The following is a 25,549-nucleotide window of genomic DNA, read 5'->3' as shown; positions in this document are numbered from 1 at the left end:
GAGCAGGAAGCAGGACCCAGTATTGTGCCAATGATGAAGGGGACCAAAGATAGGTGTCTTGTATTATCGGAAATTCCTGTGGCTCTTGAAAAAGGAGAGCATGCAATGCAAAACTCTGATGTACTGCAGAGAGGCTTGGAAAATAATGTGAATGAAGGTTCAACAGAGAGTGATGACGAGGTGTGAGAGGAAGTCGGGTGTGATGATGATGCTCGAGTTGCATATGGTGAAACTATGTGTTAAGAGAAAGTGGATCATGCGGACAATATTAAACTGAGTGAAAGTGGGAATCAAAGTTTACATCAGGGGGAATTGGGTCTGGGTTATTCGTCCGAGAGGGAGGAAGGCGACATTTCAGTGTTGAAGGGCAAAGAAAAAATGTATGAGTTTGATACAGGGCAAGGATGGACTTCCGAAAACACCAAAACCATAGAGGAAAAATCTGTGAGGAAATCTTAGAGGGTTCACATCCGAACGCATAAATTAAATTTATGACTGTTACAATTTTTTTTTTGGAATGTTGAGAGGGTTGGATAGGTCTAGAGGCAGGTTAAAGAAGCTGATTAATAAGTTTAATGTTGGTTTATTTGATATTTCAGAACCTTTCGTGGCTGAGGAGAGGATGGTAATGCTGGGTAATTTTATGAATTATCACCATTTTATATCTAATGAAAGTTAGGGCGGTAAGTTGTGGCTGTTTTGGAACGATATGAATGCATTTGAGGGGATTTCAATCATGACTTAGATGATTTCCGGGTGATTCTTCAAGGATGGCCAAAGGGTTTTGGTGAGTTTTGTCTATGCCAAGTGTTCTTATGTTAAAAGAAGAGAGTTATGGCAGCAACTGGAGGAGTGTCAAATATTGGATTTTCCTTCCTTGGTCTTGGGGGATTTTAATGTTATTCGAATGGGTGCTGAAATAATTGGTGGAAATCCAAGACCACTTTTACGTATGATGGAGTTTAATGACTATTTACATCATTGTGGTCTTTTTGATTTAACAAACACAGGCCTATGCATGTCTTGGTGCAATGGCTATGAAGGGGTGGCTTGTAGCTGGGCTAAGCTTGATCGAGTGCTTATTAATAATGCTTTTTCCAACCACTATGGTTCAGCTCAATTCAAATATCTGGGTCAGAAATCCTTAGATCATAGTCCTATGGTGGTTTATACGAATACGTCATTCTCTTTGTATGGTCCTACACCATTTCAGTTCCTTAATATGTGGAGCTCGCAGGACTTGTTTTTGTCGTGTGTTAAAGATGCCTGGATCAAGAATGACTTGACTTCGGGTCTTTTGAAACTTGCTATTCATCTTAAGAGAACAAAAGTTGCTTTACGTGCATGGAATAAAAATGTCCTTGGGAGAGTGGGAGAAAGCATACAAGTTCTCGAGGAAAGGATGGAATCTCTAGAAAATCAGCTGCAATTAGGTTTTTCTGAGGAGGTCGAAGCCGATTACTTGACTACTAAGTTGGAGATTCAGGTGTAGGAGAAGAGGGAAGCATCTCGCCTAGGACAAATTACGAAAAAAAAAAATGGTTGATTGAGGGGGATCAAAACTTTAAATTCTTCCACTCAGTTATCAACCAGAGGGGGAATAAAGGCCGTATAGACCGCATGGTTCTGAATGATGGGAGGATGTTGGATGGTGCGGAAGTAATACATAATGAAGCTGTTGCTTTTTCTTAGAATTTTCTTTCAGAGTCTTCTGTGGTTGAACCTTGCGATCTCTCTGAGTTAATTTAAAGGCAAATTTCAAATGTTGATAATAATTTTCTCTGCCCTGATCCGACGGAAGAAGAAGTTAAAAGAGCAGTGTTCTCTATTCCCAAAGAAAGCAGTCTGGGACTAGATGGATTTGGATCTGAATTTATATATCTTGCTGGGACATTGTAAAAAAAGATGTCTTGGATGTGGCAAAGAGTTTTTTTCAGGGCACTCCACTGTCCAGGTTCTTTTCCTCTTCGTTTATTGTCTTAATTCCGAAGGTGGACAATCCTTCTAGCTTTGATAAATTTCAGCCTATTAGTTTATGCTTTGTGGTCTACAAATTTTTTTCCAAGATTATTGTTTTTAGATTAACTAAGGTTGTTGATAAGTTGGTCTCGCATGAATAAGGTGCTTTTATCCCTGGGCGCAGTATTTTTGAGAATATTATGCTTGCATAGGAAATGGTTCAGTCTTTGCACAAAAAAATGGCTAGAGGCAATGTGATGGTAAAACTTGATATGGCTAAAGCTTATGACAGAGTGAACTAGAATTTTCTTTTGGAGGTTCTGAAGGCTTTTGGTTTCTATGAGAGGTTTTGCAAGCTCATAAAAAATTGTGTGGAGTCCCCGTGGTTTTCCGTTATGATGAACGGAACCTTTAAAGGGTTTTTTCAATCTACTAGAGGATTGCAGCAAGGGGATCCACTTTCCCCTTATTTATTCATAAAAATGGAGGAGGTTTTGACAAGATTGCTTGAGAAAAACTATGAGACGGGTCGTATTGGACGATTTAATCATCCGATTGGGGCCCCTTTGGTTTCGCATTTGCTATATGTGGATGATATTTGTTAAAATCCCAATCCCAAGTATCATTGTAAATAATACACAAATTCGGAAAGTGGGTAAATATAGGGGATTTGATTTTATTCAGTAAGGTGATTGTTTCCTTGTTTAGGATAGGTAATAGTATTATATATTGGGATGTACATATGAACAAACTTATGCTTGAATAAAAGATTCAAAGCTTCCGCTTACATGGTATTAGAGCTAGGGTTTATCAACCTTAGATAACCATGGCCAACGACACCATCAACAGCAGAGGGTCGACCTCTTCGGAAAATATCGACGATGACTCAGAGGCCACGTCCGTTGGGGGTTTGAATGGGCTAGATAACACAGTCTTTCCACTCTCATTAGAGAAATTAAACAGAAAAAATTTCCGTGAGTGGGCTCAATCCATAAAATTGGTGATTGTAGGAAAAGGGAGGCTAGGTTATCTTACCGGCGAATGGAGGAAACCAGACTTCACCGACATCGTAGCCTTGCAAAAATGGAGGTCCGAGAACTCCATGGTCACCGCTTGGCTCGTCAACTCGATGCAGCCGTCAATCGGAAAGGTCTACTTGTTCTTGCCAATGGCGAAGGACGTCTGGGACGCTGTTCATGAGACATACTCCGACATCGAGAGTTACTCGCAAGTCTTTGAAATCAAGACCCGATTGTGGCAGATGAAGTAAGCTGAGAGAGGAGTTGCCGAGTATTTTATAGAGATGACCCATCTTTGGCAGGAGCTCGACCTGAGCATCGACGAGGAGTGGGAGTGCTCCGGCGATAGTATGCGATACCGAAGGAGACTCGAAAATGAAAGGGTTTTCGAGTTTCTCGCCAGCCTGAACCGAGAACTTGACGACGTGAAGGGACGCATCCTTGGCCGGCGACTTCTTCGTTCCACCCGAGAGGTCTTTGCAGAGGTTAGGAGGGAGGAGAACAGGAGGCGTGTGATGCTGCCCCAGAATGATCGTGTTGGGCTGGATCATCTACCCGCACCCATAACTGCCCAGAAATTAGATGGGCACACAAATGGGCCTAATGTTTCGGCCCTTGTATCAAAAGGTCCAGGGGGAACCGGTCAACGACCACAAAAAGGTAAATTATGGTGCAAACATTGCCGAAAAACAGGTCATTTAAAAGATACTTGTTGGGAGATTCATGGAAAACTGGTAGATTGGAAGCCGAGACAACACCAAAAAAATCGTGGGCACTAGGCTAACTCCGACGGGTTAATTGAAAAATTACACGGAGAAAAAATCAATACTTCTTCAAGTAGTGAATTCTGTCCTGAACAGTTAGATCAGCTGTATAAAATGTTTTCATCAATTCAAACATTAGGTCAGTCTTCCTTTGGTTCCCTGGCTCACGGAGGTAATTATCTGTCATCTTTAAATACTATATCCTATTACAAATCCCCATGGATAATTGACTCGGGGGCATCTGATCATATGACTGGTTCTTATCAATGGTTTTCATCCTACTCACCATATGTTGGGAATTTAAGAGTAAAAATTGCAGATGGCGCTCTCTCACCAGTTGCTGGAAAAGGAAGTATTCGCATATCTGACTCCATAACTTTACAATCTGTCCTACATGTTCCCAAGTTATCTTGTAACCTATTATCCATCAGTCAGTTAAGAAAAGACTCAAATTGTTCTGCTAAATTTGTTTCCTCTCATTGTGTTTTTCAGGACCTATCATCGGGGAAGACGATTGGCACTACTAAGGCGTATGAGGGACTCTACTACTTTGAGGAGGCAAGCTTGAGTGAACTATGTAATATTGCAATTTGTGATTCTGCATCTATTTCTAGAGATAGTGAACTTTTGTTATGGCATTCAAGGATGGGTCATCCCAATTTCCAATATTTAAAACGTTTGTTTCCTTCTATTTGTTCAAATAAACTGTCTTTTGAGTTTTAATGTGAAGTGTGTGAGCTTGCAAAACACCGTCGTACTTCTTTCCCATCATCCATATACAAACCATCTCGCCCATTTATTATGTTTCACAGTGATTTGTGGGGCCCCTCACGTTCCCTCAATGGCACCAATACAAAATGGTTCATTACTTTTATTGATGACCATACTCGTCTTTGTTGGGTCTACTTACTGAAAGACAAAACTGAAGTCCGCCCTATTTTCATTAGTTTTCATTCCATGATTCATACACAGTTCTAGACTCATATTCAAATTTTACGTATTGATAATGGTACGGAATATTTTAGTACTATTCTGGGAACTTATCTTCAAGAAAATGGGATTGTTCATCAAAGTTCTTGTGTGGATACCCTTCAACAAAATGGGGCTGCTGAACGAAAAAATAGACTTGTACTTGAAGTTGCCCGGGCATTAATGTTCACTACCAATATGAAGCATTATTTTTGGGGCGATGCCATCTTAACAGTCACACATCTCATTTATCAAATGCCTAGTTGAGTACTTTCCTTTGTCACCCCTCTTCAGAAATTCCAGGAACATTTTCCTACCTCTCGACTCACCTCCAGTCTCCTGCTGAAAATCTTTGGTTGTACTGCTTTTGTTCATGTTCATGCACACTACCGAGATAAATTGGATCCTCGTGCTATTAAATGTGTCTTCCTTGGTTATTCTCCTACCCAGAAAGGCTACAAATGCTATGATTCGGTCTCCAAAAGACTGTTTGTTAGTCTTGATGTTACGTTCTTTGAAACCACTCCTTATTTCCCAAAGCCCTCTCTTCAGGGGGAGAAATGGGGTGAAGATCGGTTCTTTGACCTCTTTACTACTGAGTTTGCACCAATACCACCTATTGAGCCTCCGGTTGCTTCATTCCCTGACCCATCTATCGAGTCTTCCATTGCATTACTTCCCAACCTGCCAAACACAACAGAACACTTAACCTCAGGGGGAGATACAGGAGAACAAAACAATGCAGACATACTTGTTTACTAAAGAAAGCCAAAGACAAAGAACAAGGAGAATCTCATACCCGTGGCACCAAGAGCGTTGGAACCGGTGATGGCTCCGAATAACCATGACCCCACGCCCAATCCCGATCTGGTAATTGAGCTTCCTTTTGATAATCCTGTACCTGATGATATCAATTTACCTATTGCAATCAGAAAACAAACCAAGTCATGTACTCAATACCCTTGGTCTAAATACATGTCTTATAAAAGCTTGTCTACAGGATATCGTGCGTTTGTCTCTAACCTTGATAGGATGAAAATGCCAAAGAATATTCAGGAAGCTGTAGAAATACCTAAATGGAGAGAGGCAGTCATGGAAGAAATGCGAGCCCTAGAAAAAAATGGAACTTGGGAGTTGACAAATCTACTGAACGAGAAGAAGCCAGTGGGTTGTAAATGGGTTTTCATAGTGAAATATAAATATGATGGAACAGTTGAAAGATATAAAGCCAGACTTGTTGCAAAAGGTTTTACACAGACTTACGACATTGGCTATACGGAGACATTTGCACCAGTGGCAAACTTAAATACAGTTTGAGTTCTCTTGTCCTTGGCAACCATTTTAGATTGGCCACTACAACAACTTGATATTAAAAATGCTTTCTTAAATGGAGAGTTAGAAGAAGAAGTATACATGACTATACCACCAGGATTCAGTGAGAAAGGTGAAGAAAACAGGGTGTGTAAACTCAAGAAGTCCTTGTATGGACTCAAACAATCTCTCAGAGCATGGTTTGACAGATTCGCAAGAGTGATAAAGAATCAAGGTTATTGACAAGGGCAATCAGATCATACATTGTTCTTCCAACTGTCTGAAAGACGTAAGAGAACAATACTAATAGTGTATGTTGATGATATAATTCTTACTGGTGATGACACTGTAGAAATGGAGAGATTGAAGAAAGTTCTGACTGCTGAATTTGAAGTTAAAGACTTGGGACAAATGCGGTATTTTTTGGGCATGGAAGTGGCGAGAACGAAAAAGGGAATTAGTGTTTCTCAGCAAAAGTATATTACTGATCTCCTAATTGAAACTGGCATGTTGGGATGCAAACCCAGCGAAACCCCGATGGAAGCGGTAAAGAGAGCTGAAGATTGTGGAATACTAGTGGAAAAGGAGAGGTATCAGAGATTGGTTGATAAGCTAATCTACCTATCACATACTAGATCAGATATTGCATTTGCAGTCAGTGTAGTAAGTCAACACATGCATTCACCAAAAGAAGTCCACTTAGATGTCGTGTACAAGATCCTTAGATATCTCAAGGGATCCTCGGGAAGGGGACTTTTCTTTAAGAAATGTGAAAGCAAAAAAGTAGAGATCTTTATGGATGCAGTTTTAAAAAGGATTAGTGGAAGATAGAAGGTCCACCACAGGTTATTGTACATTCGTCTGGGGAAATCTGGTAACTTGGAGAAGCAAAAAACAGAACGTGGTGGCTCGTAGTAGTGCTGAAGCTAAATTCAGGGCAGTCGCTCAAGGGATATGTGAAGGAATGTGGTTACGAAAACTCTTGGAGGAATTACAGGTTTCGGTGAACTTTCCTATCAAACTCTATGGTGACAATAAGGCAGCTATCAGCATCTCTCTCAATCCAGTTCAACACGACAGGACTAAACATGTGGAAGTGGACATACACTTCATCAAAGAGAAAATTGAAGAAGGGATTATTTGTATGACATACGTGCCTACCAAGGAACAAACTGCAGATATTTTCACCGAAGGGTTGGGACGACAGAACTTTGATGATCTCATTAGCAAGTTGGAAATGATTAATATTTATGATCCAACTTGAGGGGGAGTGTTAAAATCCCAATTCCAAGTATCATTGTAAATAATATACAAATTAGGAAAGTGGGTAAATATAGGGGATTTGATTTTATTCAGTAAGGGGATTGTTTCCTTGTTTAGGATGGGTAATAGTATTATATATTGGGATGTACATATGAACAAACTTATGCTTGAATAAAAGATTCAAAGCTTCCGCTTACAATATTCTTATTTTTACAAAAGGGGGGAAGAGGTCTATTCGAAATTTGGTTTACGCTCTAGAGATATATGAAAAGTGGTCGGGTCAAAAAATTAGTACGACAAAGTTAGCGTTATTCCTTTCGAAACACATTACTCTTGCTTGAAAACGTAGTTTATTGAGAATCACAAGTTTCATGGAAGGTAAATTTCCATTTATGTATTTGGGTGCGCCTTTGGTTTCTGGAAAATTGTTTTGGAGCCTCTTGTGGAGAAGATCAGAAAGAAAATTTTAGGGTGGAAATTTAAGTTGCTCTCGCAAGATGGAAGATTGATTTTATTAAGACATGTGTTATCTAGCATGCCTATACATTTGATGTTTGTTATTAATGGTTCACAGGTCACATTTTCTCGTATCAACTCTCTCCTTGCTAATTATTTATGGGGAGAGGTGGAAGGTAAAATGAGGATTCATTGGCACTCTTGGGGGAGAATTTGTAAACCTACCTCAGAAAGGGGTATGGGCTTGAGAGATCTTAAAGAAGTTCATAAATTTCTTCTCATGAAATTTGCCTTCAGATTGCTCACGTCTAACAATCTATGGTTAGGTTTCTTCAGGACTAAATATTGCAGATTTGATCATTTATTAATAAGGAAGAGGAGACCAAATGACTCTCGGTTCTGGAGATCAATGATGGCCACAATTCCAGAAGTTATGGATAATGTAAAAATTTTGGTGAGAGGTGGGAACTCTTCTTTTTGGTTTGATAGGTGGCTTGCATCAGGCCCGTTATTGGTGCGCACTGAGGATATTTCAAACAAGAAGCTGTGTATTAAGGATTGCTGGCTAAATAATAACTAGAACTCTAATTTATTACTAGAATTGGTTAGGGCTGATAGAACAATGGAAATTTTGCACCATGTACTGGCTGGCAAGAGTGGTTAGGATATATTCATCTGGAAGCCTGCACTTGATGGTAATTTCTCTACAAAAACAGCATGAGAGGCAGTGAGGAGTAGAAGTGACAATTTTGTGTGGAATAACTAGTTTTGGCATTCTTCATTGCCCAAAAGAATCTCAATGTGTTTATGGAAAGCCTGGTTTAGATGCTTGGCTGTAGATGATAGAATTCAGGCCAAAGGAATATCGTTGGCTTCGACATGTGATTGTTGCGTGCAGAGAAGCCAAGAAAACATTGATCACGTTCTTTCTTTAGGCAAGGTGGCTTCAGAGGTTTGACATTGGGCTAGTGTGGTGTTGGGGATTCCTTTCCAGCAGTTCCTTCCTTGGAAAAACAGAATTGCAAACTAGTTCCACTATGCTCGAAAATCGTTTATTAAAGGTATTTTAATCGGATTGATTTCGTGCTTGATTAAGTGGTGCCTTTGGAATTGAAGATGCAAAACGAGAATAGAAGGAGTATATCAAAGTGCGGATCAGATATGGAGAAGTGTTCGATACTGGGTTAGTTCTTTAGCTGAAAGCACTAATTTTTTTCGAAAATTGAAGATGTTGGACATTACGATTTTGAAGGAGTTTCGAATTAAACATTAGGGAGTTCGCGCTAGGCTTGGAAAAATTATTTCGTGGGTTAAACCTCCAGCAGGGTGGATATAACTTAATTGTGATTAGAGCTGTAGGGGTAATCCGGATACTTCAGGAGGTGGAGGAATTATTCGGGACTTTCATGACATGGCGAAAGCGGCTTTTTCAATATATTTTGCCAATGGTACGAACAATAGTGCGGAATCAAAAACAATTCTGGAAGGAATCCACTTATGCAAATGACTTCATTATTATAATGTGATTATTGAATGTGACTCGCGAATTGTTGTTGATTGGCTTCGGAAAGATAGATGTACCTTGTGGTATCTTTGGGATTTTTGGGAGGACCTCATGGCAGAACTAGAAGGAGTGAACTTCATGGTGATTTATCAATATAGAGAAGGCAATAGTGCGACTGATTTTCTCGCTAGAGAAGGAGAATTGGGAAATAATGTCATCTACGATGAATAACATCTTTTACCACGTTCTCTGAAAGGTATCCTTCGGATGGATAGGTGGGGTCTAATTTCCTTTCGTTATTAGTTCAACCTCTCATTTTTTGTTTGGTGGGTTTAGGTTTGTTTTAAGGTTTTGATTTTTTCTAGGCCCGTTTAGAGTTGTTTAGTGGTTATCTATTTGTAGCTTGTTTTGCTGGAACCACAGTTTTCTTCCGCCATAAGTGAAGGGCTTTCTAGTAAAGAAAGGAGGTGCCGCCCTCTTTTACCCGGAAAAAAAAAAAAAAGTACTTAAAAACTCAATAATGATTGATTGAAGCTCTTAGGAAATGTCATTGGACTTAGATATCTGATTTTATTCATGGAAAATATTTTCTCAAAGTTCAAAGTGAGTTTTCAAATATATGAATTAAGTTTGGAACCTAAAATCATTGAAAAACAAGTTTGCTGAAAGGACAGGCGATTGATGATAAATAATTAGATGACTGTGGTGCTTCTATGTTTGAAAATATTCAAATAGAATAGGCATAGGTGACTGACCTATTGGGCAAAGTCGACTTACCTCATTCCGACTTTCAGAATACGTTGATTTTAAATGAGCATAGGTGACTGACCCTTCGGGGACAGGCGACTGATGCGGGTGTTTAAATGTTAAACAACGCTGATCTTATTTCCAAATCTTGCGTGAATGATTTCCAAATTAAGAGAAAATTCAAGGGAAAGTTTTTGAAACCCTAGTGCTCTATTTAAACATATTATTCTCACACATTAGGGCAAGAACACGAATTGAAAAGCAACGGCACACACAACTCTCTTGTATTCTCTTTTTTGAAAGGTTACTGCTGTGTTCTTGATTCTTTCACTTGGAAAAGACTGATTTGATCTTCAAAACTCACATCTTTCAATCAGTTCTGGTGATATACTTCGAGCTTCAACTTTCATATTGTTCTTAAAGTATTACTTTTGAATCTAACGTGTACTAATCTGCTCGTTTAAGGAGCTTTTTCTTGTACAAGCAAATATTTGCTATTTCTTGTATTTTTGACGGTTTAGGGGATTGAATCGTTGCCTATCGGGAGGGGATTCTCATTAGAGAGGCGAACTCCACCTTTGAGGGAGAGAGGTTGTAACTTCACCTGATAACGAAGTTGGTAAAGGAAATCCTCGCAGCGTGTTGCTGGAGGCAAGGACGTAGGCTGCGTCTGAACCTAGTAAAAACAATGATGTTCAGCTTCTTCTTCCCTACCCTTTTTATTTTCTGCAAGTTTTAAACTGCGTGCATGATTTTATTTTTATAAGAACTTGCTGAATATTATTTCGTGCTCAATATTAAATCTTGTTGAATATTTGAGGTTGAGCTAAATATTTGAAAATTTGTTGAAAAGAGGAATCTTGTTAAACATAGTGAACTTGCTGAACATATTTTGTTTGAGATCAAATGTATTTCAATTGTATGAGCAAAGCATTGATTTGACCATTCAAAAAGTTTACAACTTTGAGTTTAAAAATAAATAATCTGAGGATTAACTTGTTTGTGAACATATTTTCTGAATAAAGTATACGTGCTGAAGCTAAACAAGCATTTTACAAAACCTGTTTTGAAAGAAAATACACGTGCTGAAAGTTAGATCTTAATGTTGATTTTTATTTAAATCAATCACTAAATTTATTCTTGAGTACATTGTTGTGAATCTTCTTGAATGAAGCTGAAAGTTATAATACGAACAAGTGCTCAATTGAATGTGTTATCTCATATTGTAAATTCAGTTTGTATATCCATATTCATTTCTAAAGGCTTATAATTAACATAGTTTTGATTGCTGTATATATACATATATACATCTATATATATTGGAAGGTTGAATAGTTAAGGGTTGAAGTATTTAAAATTCTGCGAATAATTTTTAAATAACCCAATTCACTCCCCTCTTGGGAATACATCCTAATTTCAAGTATTTCAATGGTCCCAAATCTTTGGTTTGAAACTTAGTTTGTAGAAAATGTTTAAGACTCTGACTACCTTTATCATCATCACTTGTAATAACAATATCATCCACATACACAATAAGAAGGATCCTACTTGATGAAGTATGACGATAAAACACGAAGTGATCCACTGTGCACCGTCGAAGACCAAACTTAAGTACTACAACACTAAATCAACCAAACCATGCTCTAGGAGACTGTTTTAAATCACATAGTGCCGTCTTGAGTTGACACACTAAGCTTGACTCCCCCTAAGCAACAAACTCAAGTGCTTGCTCCATATAGACTTCTTCCTCAAGATCACCATACAAGAAGGCATTCTTCACATCTAACTGATGTAGAGGCCAGTGACAAGCATGGTCTTAAATTTCCACGAAATTGTTGAAATTTCCGTCGAAATTTTCGATTTCTATCACCCTCGAAATCGAAATGGCAGTCGATTTCCCTCTTGTATAATTTTCGTCAAAATCTCAACAAATCATTTGAAATTTATTGAATTCTCGAAATTTTAGCAAAACTTGTCGAAATTTTAACCTCGCAATAAAATTTCCTCGAAATTCAAACTAGGGATTTAGGAGTGAAATGAAATTTCTCTTTTATTTTATTTTATTTATATTTATCGAAACAAATGATTATTACAAGTGCTTTTGAAATTATATGGAAAAATAAACATAAAACAACATTTTATTTAACCATTCATTTCTAAATTATCATTATTTGTATAATAAATTATATTTAAATAATTTATGAATTTCATATGTATTAACTGATTCACTAATTATGTTTCATGTACATTATCTTACAAATATGTTTGACGCACATATTATATTTCAACTTCTTCACCTTATACACAACGTAGATGTATTTACTTGTAATATATTGGTCCTAAAACTTACATTATTATGTTTATTAATCATTTCTAAAGTTTCATAAAAGAATTCCATGTTTTACTAATGATTTCCATTATTTTTTTCAAATCGAAATCGAAATTGACATCGAAATCGAAATTTTTGTTGAAATTTCCGTACTTTTGGAGCTTCGAAATTTTAATCGAAGTCGAAATTTAAGACTTTGGTGACAAGTGGGTAGTCAAAAAGATGAACAGGCGTACTGATGTAAGTTTTGGCAATTGAAGAAAAAGTGTCGGAATAATCCAAACCATTTACCTAAGTATACCCCTTAGCAACAAGAAGTTCCTTCAGATGAGCCACAAAACCATTAGGGTTGACTTTCATAGTGTATACCCAACAACAACCAACCATGGACTTGTTAGGAGGAAGATATACCACGTCCCAAGTTTCATTATCTTGTAAAGCGTTCATTTGTGGCATTCCTCCACACAGAGTGGGCTAAGGCTTTTGAAACATATTTAGGGAGGGTAGTAGATGATAGAGCAGTAACAAACAATAATAGGAGGGTGATAAGAAGTCATAGCAAACATGGTTGGAAATGGGATGTTGTGTACTCGTGCGTTTACCTTTTCAACAAAGCAATGGGAGGATCAACATTGTGGGAAATATGATCATCAGACGAGGAAGCCAAAGGCATGGTAGTAAAAGCTAGAGGGGATTCTCTTCCTTGGAGCTGGTGTCGTGATACACCTACAAATTAGGATGATTGAAATGATGAGGACTCAAACGACATGGAGATATAGGTTGTTGATTGGGTTAGGACATCAAAATTGAATCTGAAATATTAGGCGGAGGAAGAGACTCATTGAGATCAGAAGCACAAGCACTTAGGGATTGAGTGTAGTAAGGTGTAGACTCAAAGAAGGTAACATATGCAGAAACAAAGAAGCGATGTAGTGTAGGACTATAACAATGAAATCCCTTTTGAGAATATGAGTAGCCCAAAAAGGCACATATTATAGCACAAGGATCTAACTTATCCACCCCGGGAGTTAATTGATGAACAAAGGACACCCACTCAAATATATGAGGAGGTAGAGAGAGTAGAGGTGAATTAGGAAAGAAAATAATGGAGTGGGGAATTTTACCTCTAAGAACAGAGGATGACATCCTGTTGATAAAGATAGCAAGTAGTAACTACAACATCACTCCAAAACACTTTAAGTACATGCATTTGATAAAGTAAGGTGCCAATAATTTCAAGGATATGTCTATTTTTTCTCTTAACAACCCCATTTTGTTGAGGAGTGTGGGCATAGGATGAACAATGCCAAATTGAGTCATATAAGTAGTGGATTGAGTATTGAAATACTCTTTAGCATTATCCCACCGAAGTATTTGAACTAGAAAACCAAATTGAGTATTTATTTTAGAACAAAAGGCACAATATGAAATAACTGAGGACGATCTTTTATTAAACATAGCCAAGTCATCCTTGAATAATCATCCACAAAGGTTACAAAGTACCAAAAACCCTACTTGGACACAATTCTACTAGGACCCCAAACATCAAAATGGTCTAACATGAAAGGGCTTGCAGCCCGTTCATTGACTCGAGCAGCAAAAGGGACACAAAGATGCATTCTCAACTGACAAGACTTACAATCAAGACTAGATACAAAACTCAAATTAGGAACTAGACGTTTCAACTTTTCTAATGAAGGATGACCAAGGTGGCAATGATGGAGAGGTGTAGCAGGAACAGTGCAGGCCGTAGAAGGAGAGAGTGGCTCGAAGTGATAAAGTCCACCAATTTCATGCCCTCCGCCAATCGTCTTCCTTGCCTTCAAATCCTGAATAACCATGAAATCAGGGAAGAATATTACTGAACAATTCATGGATTTGGTAATCTTGCTAACGGGTATAAGATTGAAAGGAAACTTGGGAATATACAAAATCGAAGGAAGAGAAATAGAAGAAGTTAGATTTATAGTCCCAATTCCCTTAACGATAGTGGTGGATCCATCAGCAAGAGTAACACAAAGTAAACTTGCAAGATATTGAAGAGTAGAGAAGAAATTAGGTATACTTTTGATAGATTAGTGGCACCAGAGTCTATAACTGTTATTTGTGGCTCTTATACTTCTGTTTTGATAAGTAAAGAAGGAAGGAGGAAAAACATGAAGGGGCAGCATAGCAGGATTCGTCGATGAGAGCTCTATATTCATTGACAAGGGAACAGCAGAGGTTCGTCGACGAAGGCTCTGAAGCTCATCGACGAATAATTATCGAGAGCAGGAAATTTCAAACTTCTGGCATCGTCGACGAGAGCCCTGTATTTGTTGACGAAGCGTCTCGTCGACAAGAGGCGCCTGGGCTGCCGCAGTTTTTCTGAATTTTGAATTTTTGAACGTTGAGTGGTTGGGCAAACGGGGGGAAACCTCCGAGGAACCTCTATAAATGTCATTTGGGCATATTTTGAGAATAAGAGTGATCATTATTGAAGTGTATTGTGTACATTGTGATTTCCATAGTGAAATTTGTGTGCCTTTTGCTTCCGTGAATGTAGGCTTTGCTGAACCACGTAAATATTTGTGTTGCTGTGCTTATTGGTTGTGTTATTTATTTCTTGTTGCTTATTCCGCTGTGCATCTTCATTATACGATTCATATCACAACAATAACCTAAGGACTAGGACGAGCAGTTTTTGATGACAGGCATGTTGTTGGATCACCTATTTGGGCAAGAGATGCAATGGGAAGAGAAGCTTGTTGTGACACTTGATATTTCTGGAACTTGGAATACTCTTCCTCTAACATATATATATGTAGTACGTTGTCCCCCACTTGGCCCCAAAGGTGTGGAGTCGGTGGTGGTTGCATTGGCAACATGTGAAGGTCTACCATGGTGATCCCAAGATTGCTCAATAGTATGATTACCTTGTCCACAATGAGCGTAATTACCTTGTCCACAATGAGTGTACTTGCGAGGAGTGCCTCTACCTCGCCCATCTCTACGACTACGACTGCTTGAACCACCTTGATAACTTCTACGGTTGTTTGGTAGAAAACTAGAATCACCATGTGTGGCAAGGGCTGTCTTCTCAGAGCCAGAGGCAAGAGTGGGAGAATGTATGCTAAATGAAGCATGAAGGACATGAGAATAAACATCAGAAAATGATGGCAGTTGGTCGGCGCGTGGCGGTGTGGTGAGCTTTATAACGATGGGATTTTGTAGGGTTAGGTTTTAGAGGGTTTTGCTTTTGGCTATATGGTTGGTTTTGTGAAATAATGAAAGGTTGAGGTGGTTTTGAGGAGGGCAGTGATGGGAGGGTGTTCCTGTGACGGCCGAGTGTGATATGGTTTAGGTCGGATCATACTTTGATACCATGTTAAGATTTTGATTGAATGAATGACATAACTTGAAGATGGGTCTCTCCGTCTATTTATAATAGAAATCAAATACATTCTAGTGACCATAATAATACTGTTACTAACTCTCACTAATTAACATACTAACACACTTAATAATAATACTAAAATAACCTTTAACACATCAATTCCATCCAATTCATTTTAAGATGAAAATTCCTTTCTTTTTTCTGATTTGATTAAACAAAAAATTAAATACTAAATCTGAAACATTGATTTGCCCTGGGTTCAAATAATTAAAAGCTTTGATATTACAGTGGTTTAACCTTGCAAAGCCCTAAAATTCTAGTACAGAAATGTATTCTTTCACGAATAAAAAAATATTTCAAACATGGGAGCCTTTTTCAGTAATTTTAATTTTTAAGTCAAGTTTAGGTGCAAGTGTTCCCAGTTGTGTAAAATTGGGATTGAAGTTTATGTAAGTAGTGGTTATGAATATGAGGCTTATGGACACAACATGGAGTGAGATCAAATATGTGTATTTAGTATGATCTTTCTGATAGTGAAAGAAAAATTATTTAGAGAGAGAAAAACATGCAAACTAATGGATAACAGGAAGTGCTCAAGAATAAAGAGAATATAAATAAAACAAAAACACAATAATGAACATAACCTATTCAAAGAACCCTTCTTTCAATCTCTTCACATCGTATTCTATGGAGCACTTTTAAATTATCCAACTATCTTTGATCCTTCTTATTGCACTTGCTACCATCCATTCTTATTTTGTAACCTCTACAATTTGTCAAATCTTAAACCTATTTGCCTAGATGATCTTGGGTTTCCTTATCCTTATGATTTGACTCCACATGTAGCAAAGAGGGAGTTGGTAATATAACATTCCTATTAAAATCTTTATGCTGCTTCATGCTCACCTGATTACTAACAACATTTAATTAACTTCATCATTAAAAAGAAAGAGCCTATCCTATCTACTGTTTGGCCTCCAATATATATGAGGAGCATTATACCCATGATGAATTGCATCCAAGCTAAGCAGAAATTTCATCCTGTAGTAAGCCATTGTCACATCACATACAAAAGCATGATCAAAATTCACTGTCTTCAGTTGGCTCATCCCCCAATTTTTCAGCTCACCCCTTTCACCACCCTTACATTATTCTCCTGAGTCATTTAGCACATCCAGTTGACTTTTCCTGGGCGAAATAAGTACTCCTGTTTCCTTTTATGATAAGTACTTTCATAAAATTGTGGACACTACAAATAAAAGAGATGAATTTGTATAACTGGGGATGGTAGTTTCTTTCAAATTACCTCCAATAATAAGCCATTGTCACATCAATACTATCAAATTCACTGATTTCAGCTGGCTCATCCCCCAATCTTTGAGGGTGCTTTGGTTCTTCCTTAGGCATCCTAATCTTTGAGGAGGCATGAATAAATGCAAACACAGGTCTATCAGTTGAGGCCAAGATCCTTAAATATGCAAATGTACAACATAAACTAGTGGATGCACAATTTCATAGGAGACTAAGTGACTAGGCATTGCTTTGCGAAGACCAATGGACAAATTCTGCACCAAGTTATCCTTTTTTATGAACTGTTGTAGTATTCCCCCCCCCCCCCCCCCCCCCCGCATAGTGCCAACTGATACTGGAGGTTTAAGGGAATTACTATTTTCTCCAAACGAAGTACTGTTAAGTATTCTATTAAATATAGGCTAGCTGTTATGTTATCATTTTTTGTTTGAGTGCACCCATGCTTGGATCTCCAAAGGGAAAAAAAACCAGCTTAAATTCATAAGGTGATATCATGACTACTGGCAACCACAAGATCCTACATGTTTGTTCTATTTCTTTTGATGTGGTCTTGTGTTAACGCCCTATAATTTATATTTTTTATTGTACAGGTTTGAAACCTGTGTTATGTTTGCTTAACTTTTGTTGATTTTATAAATGGGAATGGATGGTTGTTTTTGTCACATGATGTGCAGGTTGGCCCTGACATGCTTATTAGTGGATTTCTCCATCCTATTCCGGATCTGGCGCCTGTTATTCCATCAGCAGATGAGACCTCTGTCATTGATCCTACTGTTATCCCGTATGAATCAAGCATCATTTTCTTTTATAAAACATGGGATCCTTATGGAGCCTTCTCAAATTTCTCACCTCATCCTATTCAAATGCCTGACAAGAATGGTGATTATCAGACATGGTTGAGTGTAGAGCATTATTACCAGGTTACCTTCTTGTTTTAGTACTAATATTATTATCTCAGTGCAAATTTCATAGATATTCTTGCTAGTGAGATTTTCTCCAAATTGCAGGCACAGAAGTTTGTTAGGGAAAATGATCCTGTAACACATGATTGTATTGAAGAGATAAAATCTGCAAGAAGCCCAGAGGAAGCAGCACGAATAGGAAGGACAATACAGAAGCAGTGTCCTGATCTGGTACGGTCTTCCCATTGGGTGAAAGTAGCAGTTTAAGCACTGCCCCTATGCCTTTCTAGTTCTAAGCACAAAAGACCACCTTAGGGTGTTGGGATAGTAACTCAAGGACATGTTTAGTAAATATTAACCTTTTTAGACCATTTGACCTTATCTATGGAAATCATTGTTCAGGTGAAAATTGGAAACTTCATTAATGATCCAATTGTAAGTAGTGATTGCAACTTGGACCGTTTTTCTTTTTAATAGTTTTTTATTACCTACATAGTTTTTGTTAGAGGTTATATATGTTTTTTAGTATTATTATTATTGAGTGTGTTAGTATGTTATTTAGTGAGAGTTAGTAAGGGTGTTATTGTCATTATAATGTATTTAATTTTGTATTATAAATAGAGGGAGACACCTATCTTCAAGTTAGGTCATTCATTTTTAATCAAATCTTAACATGGTATCAGAGCATGATCCTATCTATACCCTGTTTCCCTCAGCCGTCGCTGGAAAACATCATTCCAGTGGCTGTTCTTCCCTAATCCACCTCCATTCCATACTAAATCAGAAAACCAATCATATACACAATCAGACAACACCCCCCCCCCCCCGACGACCCACCCCGCAGAACCCCATCGTCGGAGGGCACCCCACGCACCTCCACACACCAGCCAAATGCCAGCAGGGCCGACCCCATGCGCTGGTGCATGAGGGCAGTTCTGGCCTTTTTTTTTTTTTTTTTCTTTCTTCTGCCATGCTCCAATTCCTTCTTTAGACTATATTATCAAGCCGTTAGGCCAATTTTTTTGCTCAAAGTTCAGCCTTTTTCGACCATGCACTCGCGGTACTCCGTTAATTTCTGTTAAGGGTTTGTGAAGGCTTCATTATGAGTTTTTTGGAGCTGTGGCAGCATTCGTTTGTTCAGTTGTGAGGCCGTGACAGTGCTATATCCATTGGTGAGTTGTTAACCTTGTCCGTGGTTGCATCGGTGCTTCACATGATTTGTGATTGTTCCGATTATTGATTGTTCTTGTTTTTGGTGTGGTTGCTGTGGCAGCGCTATATCCATTGGTGAGTTGTTCTCCTCATCCGTCGTTGTGTCGATGCTTCACATAGTTTGTGATTGCCCTGATTAGTTTTGATTGTTATTCTTGTTTTTGGTGTGATTGCTGATTTGTGAGTGTTGGGATGGAATCCATGGATCCCAAAAATTTGTTTCCTACATAGCTGCCGCAAATAATGACTCAAAAGTTGGATGGAAAGAAGCATGTTCAATGGTCTAAAGCTGTTCGGATTTATTTAGTAGGATTAGGGAAATTTGACCACTTGCTCCAATTTGATTCTTTTGATGAGAATAGAAAAGACGTGTGGGTTTAGGAAGATGCCTTGAATTTTTCCCTTTTATAGAATTCAATGGAGTCATAGATTGCACAGATGTGTATGCATCTAGATACATGCAAGGAGATTTGGGATTATGTCAAACTTCCATACTCCAGGAACATTACACTTATGTATGATTTATCCCAAGTGTACTTTTAGTTCCAACAAGGAGATAGGAGCATTGTAGATTATTTTGGAGAGATGAAGCATATTCATGAGGAGCTTAATGTCATGCAACCTATAATTGCCGGCGTTAGTGAGATGCAAAAGCAGAGGGAGCAGATGATAGTTTTTCGTGTTCTAGCAGACTTGAGACCTGAGTTTGAGGCAGTTCGATCCTAGATACTCAGTAGTGCCGAGCTGCCATCATTTGTCGATGCTTATTCTCTTGTTATTTGTGGTTCCTTTAGCATGCATTCTCCTGCTCTTGCATCTGGCTCTGAGAGGACAGCCTTTGCTACACAGAGTGATTCTAGTTCTCTACCAAACAACCGCGAAAGTTATTGAGGTGGTTCGAGTAGTCGTAGTGGTAGAGACGGACGAGGTAGAGGTACTCTACGCAAGTGCACTCATTATGGACGGAATAATCATACTATTGAGCAGTGTTGGGATCTTCAGGGCAGACCTTCACGTGTTGCCAATGCAGCGACCATTGAATTAACACCTTTGGGGGCAGCCAATGCAGCCACCACTGACTCCTCACCTTAGGGATCAAGTGGGGGTCAATGTATTTCCGTCTTTATGTCAGAGGAAGAGTATTTTGAGTTCCAGCAGTATCAAGCGTCACAACAAGCTTCTTTTCCCATTGCATCTCTTGCCCAATCAGGTAAGCACATAGTATGCCTGTCATCTAGTTCGTCTCGTCCTAGTCCTTGGGTTATAGACTCTGTTGCCATTGATCATATCACAGGTATACCTAGCTTTCCACTCTTCAATATCTTGCAAATTTACCTTGTGTTACTCTTGTTGATGCATCCACTATCGCAGTCAAGGGAATTGGGATTGTAAATCCCACTTCTTCTATTTCTTTTCCTTCGGTTTTATGTATTCCCAAATTTCCTTTCAATATTATATTCGTTAGCAAAATTACTAAATCCATGAATTGTTCAGTGACATTCTTCCTTGATTATGTGGTTATTCAGGATTTGAAGACAAGGAAGACAATTGGCGGAGGGTGTGAAGCTAGTGGACTCTATCACTTTGAGCCGCTATCTCCTTCTACCGCCTGCACTACTGCTGCCGCACCTTTCCAAATTCATTTTCCCTTGGGTCATCCTTCATTGGAAAAGTTAAAATGTCTTGTTCCTGGTTTGAGTTCTGTGTCTAGTCTCGATTGTGAGTCTTGTCAATTGAGAAAGCACCATCTTGTTTCTTTCTATGTTAGTTCATTAAGATGTATGGGGTGGTCCTAGTCAGGTTGTGTCCAAGTTGAGTTTTCAGTACTTTGTAACTTTTGTGGATGATTATTCAAGAATGACTTGGTTATATTTAATAAAAGATCGTTCTGAGTTATTTCATGTATTTTGTGCTTTTTATTCCGAAAAAAAGACTTGATTTGGTTTTCCAGTTCGAATACTTCAAAGTGATAATGCTAAAAATTTTTTTCAATGCACAATTCACTACTTATATGACTCAGTTTGGTATTGTTCATCAGTCATCTTGTGCCACACTCCTTAACAAAATGGGGTTGTAGAGCGAAAAAATAGACATCTTCTTGAAATCACTCGCACTTTACCTTATCAAATGCATGTACCTATAGTGTTTTGAAGTGATGCTGTACTTTCTGCTTGTTATCTGATCAACAAAATGCCATCCTCTATTCTTAGTGGTAAAATTCCCTACTCCATTCTCTTTCCTAATTCACCTTTATTTTCTCTTCCTCCTCGAATATTTGGGTGTGTCCTTTGTTCATCAACTATTCTTGGGCTGGATAAGGTGTATCTTCGTGCTATAAAATGTGTCTTTCTGGGCTACTTGTATACTCAAAAGGGATATCATTGTTATAGTCCCGTGCTGCATTGCTTCTTTGTTTCTGTCGATGTTACCTTCTTTGAGTCTACACCTTACTAGACCCAATCATTGAGCGGTTCTGAGCTTAATGAGTCTCTTCTTTTGCCTAACCTTCTAGATTCTATGTTGCTGTCCTTACCCAACCAATCATCTGAGTCTCCATGTAGTTTAGGTCCTTCTCATCGTCTTGATTATCCTAATTTGCAGGTGTACTTATGATGGCGATTCCAAGGAAGAGGGTCCCCTTTAGATTCTACTACCACACCTTTTGTTTCCTCTTCTGATGATTATACTTCCCATGATGTTGATTCTCCTGTTGCTGTTCGGAAAGGTAAACGCACATGTACTCAACATTCTATTTCCAACTATGTTTCTTATGACTCCTTACCACCCTCCTATTTTTGTTTTGTCACTGCTCTGTCATCTACTACGCTTCCTAAATCTGTTTTGGAAGCCTTAGCCCATTCAGGGTGGAGGGATTCTATGGTTGAAGAGATGAATGCTTTAAATGACAATGATACTTGGGACTTGGTATTTCTTCCTCCTAACAAGTCTGTGGTTGGTTGTCACTTGGTTTACACTATGAAAGTCAACCCTGATGGTTCTGTGGCTCATCTAAAGGCTTGTATTTTTGCTAAGGGATACACTCAGGTTTATGGTTTGGATTATTTTGATGCTTTTTCTTCTGTTGCCAAACATACATCAATACGTCTGTTCATCTCCTTGGCTACTACTTGTCACTGGCCTTTGCATTAGTTAGATGTAAAAATTGTCTTCTTGCATGGTGACCTTGAGGAGGAGGTTTATATGGAGCGACCACTTGGGGTTTGTTGCTTAGGAGGTGTCATGCTTAGTGTGTCGGGTCAAAAAGGCTTTATATGGTTTAAAACAATCTCCCAGAGGATGGTTTGGTCGTTTCAGTGCTGTAGTACTTGAGCTTGGTCTTCGACTGTGTGTTCTGGATCATTCCATGTTTTATCGTCATACTTCATCGGGTAGGATCCTTCTTGTTGTTTATGTGGATGATATTGTCATTATAGGTGATGATGATAAAGGTATTCAGAGTCCCAAACTTCTTCTACAGACTAAGTTTCAGACCAAAGATTTGGGATCTTTGAAATACCTCTTGGGTATAAAAGTATCGAGATCTTGTATTGGAACTGTTGTGTCACAAAAGAAGTATGTTTTTGATCTGTTAGATGAAACTGGCTTGTTGGGATATAAACCGGTTGATACACCCATGGATCCTAATAGCAAGTTAATGTCGGATATGGGTGATTTGCTACCTAATCTTGGACAATATCGGAGACTTGTTGGAAAGTTGAATTATCTCACAGTTACTTGGCTAGATATATCTTTTGCAACAAGTGTTATGAGTCAACTTCTAGATTTTCTGAGGACAAGTGATTGGGGCGTAGTAATTCGCATCTTGAGATATCTCAAAGGTGCACCTGGGAGAGGTCTTTTATATTGTGATCAGGGTCACACTTATATCCATGGATATACAAATGCAAATTGAGCCAGATCACTTTCCAATATGAGATCCACCACCGGGTACTGTATCTTGGTTGTTGGTAATTTGATTTCTTGGAAAAGTAAGAAATAAACTGTGGTGGCAAGGTCAAGTGCTGAATCGGAATATAGAGCTATGGCTCACACTACCTGTCAACATGTTTGGTTGAAGAACATGTTGGAAGAATTGGGTTTTCCGCATCCTCAGCCAATGAAGTTGATTTGTGATAATCAAGCTGCTCTTCATATTGCCTCCAACCTAGTCTTTCATAGCGAATGAAGCACATTGAAGTTGATTGCCACTTTGTTCGGGAGAAACTTGTGTAGAAGCTCTCGAATTGGCTGTGTTGCCCAGAAAATTCCAGCGACTGGTCTGAATTTCTGCTGCTGCTGCTGGCTGTTTTCTAGGGTTATAGTATTGCTGAAAAATCTTCTATGATGATAGGCATGCAGCGGATTTTGTATTTGTCTTCGGTTTGATGGTGGTGGTGATGCTAAGGGTTTAGGTTTCAGAATCATGCTCTGATACCATGTTGAATAATTGGGTAAAATGGAAGGCCTAACTCAATGATAGATCTCTCCCTCTATTTAAATATATGTCTAGTACAATTGGAATGACCATAATTGCCTTACTAACTTACACACTTATTACAACCAAACTCTGAACAATTAATAATAATGCCTTTTTAGTACAGGTTGGGTTAAACATGCTTAGTGTGCCTACTGTGAATTATATGCCCAATTTCCTTCTAAATGACTGAATAACCATTAGCACTTGATATACATTGTTTGCCCACAACATAACAGCTTAAGCTTTTAGGGAAAGTGGTAATATAATAATTTACAAATACCTACAAAGATGGTTTCAATGGTTATATTATTGTATATTCCTTGGTGCATTAAATAATGGCTTGAAAGAAGGGCTGATATCATTGTTGGCTTGCTAGATCTCTGGAGACGCATATTGCAAAAATGCTGTATGAGTAATCGAATTTTTCAGTTATTTTAAAAATTGTTATTGGACTGTAAAATATAAAATCTCTTGTAGTTTCTTCCTGTCATTTCCTTTTCCACTTCTGGATTTCATTCAGTTTCTTGGTATGAGTGTGAACTTAGTTATAATTTGAGTTTCTTAGTACGAGTGGATATCTTTTTCCTGAAATGTTTTTCCAATAAAATGGTATATTTCATATCAATTTGCTTTTGAATGACCCCTATACAAATCTTGTTATTATATAATATATAATGTCCGGCAACATTTAATTTGGTATATTTCTGGTTTTGCCTCTCCCCTTTTCTTTCTGGGTTAACGGTGTCTACTAAGGTTAGACCTTCATAACCGCCTGGTCCTATTCTAGCACTTGGCCAACACAAAATAGTTGGGGTGAAGCCCTAGTAGTAGTTGGTGGTAGTGGTGGGGTGTTAGTACTGTTGTAAACTTGTAATCTTTCTCTAGATCTGAATTGTTTCTAGGTTGTGTTTCTTTGTTGGGAATTTGGGAAAATACTTTTGCATGGTGTCATGTTACTAATAAAAACAAATGAATGTAATAAATTATTTATTCATGCCTAGAATAAATATTTTTGGGTGGAATGAAGCGCATACAGAATTTGCCATCTAGTTGTTATCCAACATCTATTTCTATTGAACTAAATTTTGTGTTGAAGAAAGTGGAGCCCTCACACTACAAAAATTGAATTTAATTCAATTAATTTGTATTCTACATTCAATATGACATTGCCGTCTTAAATGCAGGTTAGATCTGATTGGGAAGGAATCAAGATTGATATCATGTACAGGGCCCTGAAATGTAAGTTCTCAATCTACCCTCATCTGAATTCTATGCTGCTCTCAACCGCTGGGTCTGTTCTTGTTGAAGCTTCACCTCATGACCTCTTCTGGGGTGGAGGCCGGGAAGGTGAGGGCTTAAATTATCTGGGTAGGCTGCTGATGCAGTTGAGATCGGAGATTTTAGGCGAATCCTCAATATCGAGTGACAGTCCTTGCTTGGCCCTGTAAGAAAAGATAAAGACATTGTGCCAACAGTTGGTAACTTGTTTTAATATTATAATACTTGAAAAACCAATATTTCAATAATATTTTTACTTTTTGCAATGATTGTCGCATCCTTGTTATTTGCTTGCCCATAATATAAAAGGCTCTCATTTTTCACCTTTCTCAAGCTTCACGACACCATCCATTGCCTTGTGACGTTGTCGTATGGGGTGCTGACTTTGTTATGAAAACCCTAGGCAATTTATTTACTAGATCAAGTTTGAGTTCTGCTCAGGCTGTGTTGGTTTTGGCTTGGACTTTTCAAATTCAAGTTGTAAGAACAAATTTTACACTGTTGCAATAAGGTTGATGAGTTGATTCGCAGCCTCAGCTGCCTTTATTGTTCCATGTTACAGTTCCAAGCAATACTTTACCCTTCTCTTGCCCTTTTTGTTTTTGTCTGAATTGCTGAACAGAGGTGAGGAAAGGTTTGGTGGGAAGGGTGGAAAATGGGAAATTTGGGAAA

General features: G+C 38.3%; 1 protein-coding gene across 1 annotated transcript in view; it reads left to right on the top strand.

The window, feature by feature from the left end:
* Positions 1 to 25,143, top strand: part of LOC131154492 (riboflavin biosynthesis protein PYRR, chloroplastic) — a 58,278-nt gene extending 33,135 nt beyond the window's left edge. Inside the window, exons 7-9 of the mRNA XM_058107299.1 lie at positions 17,683 to 17,928; positions 18,016 to 18,141; positions 24,784 to 25,143. Of these exons, the coding sequence (XP_057963282.1) occupies positions 17,683 to 17,928; positions 18,016 to 18,141; positions 24,784 to 25,047 (636 nt within the window). The 3' untranslated portion in view covers positions 25,048 to 25,143. The remainder of the gene's footprint in view (positions 1 to 17,682; positions 17,929 to 18,015; positions 18,142 to 24,783) is intronic.
* Positions 25,144 to 25,549: the final 406 nt, after the last annotated feature.

The sequence above is a fragment of the Malania oleifera genome, chromosome 4 (genome assembly GCF_029873635.1).
Source record: "Malania oleifera isolate guangnan ecotype guangnan chromosome 4, ASM2987363v1, whole genome shotgun sequence".
Classification (NCBI taxonomy): Eukaryota; Viridiplantae; Streptophyta; class Magnoliopsida; order Santalales; family Ximeniaceae; genus Malania; species Malania oleifera.
Note: the sequence above shows the minus strand (reverse complement) of the source record. Positions and strands in the feature narration are given on the sequence as shown.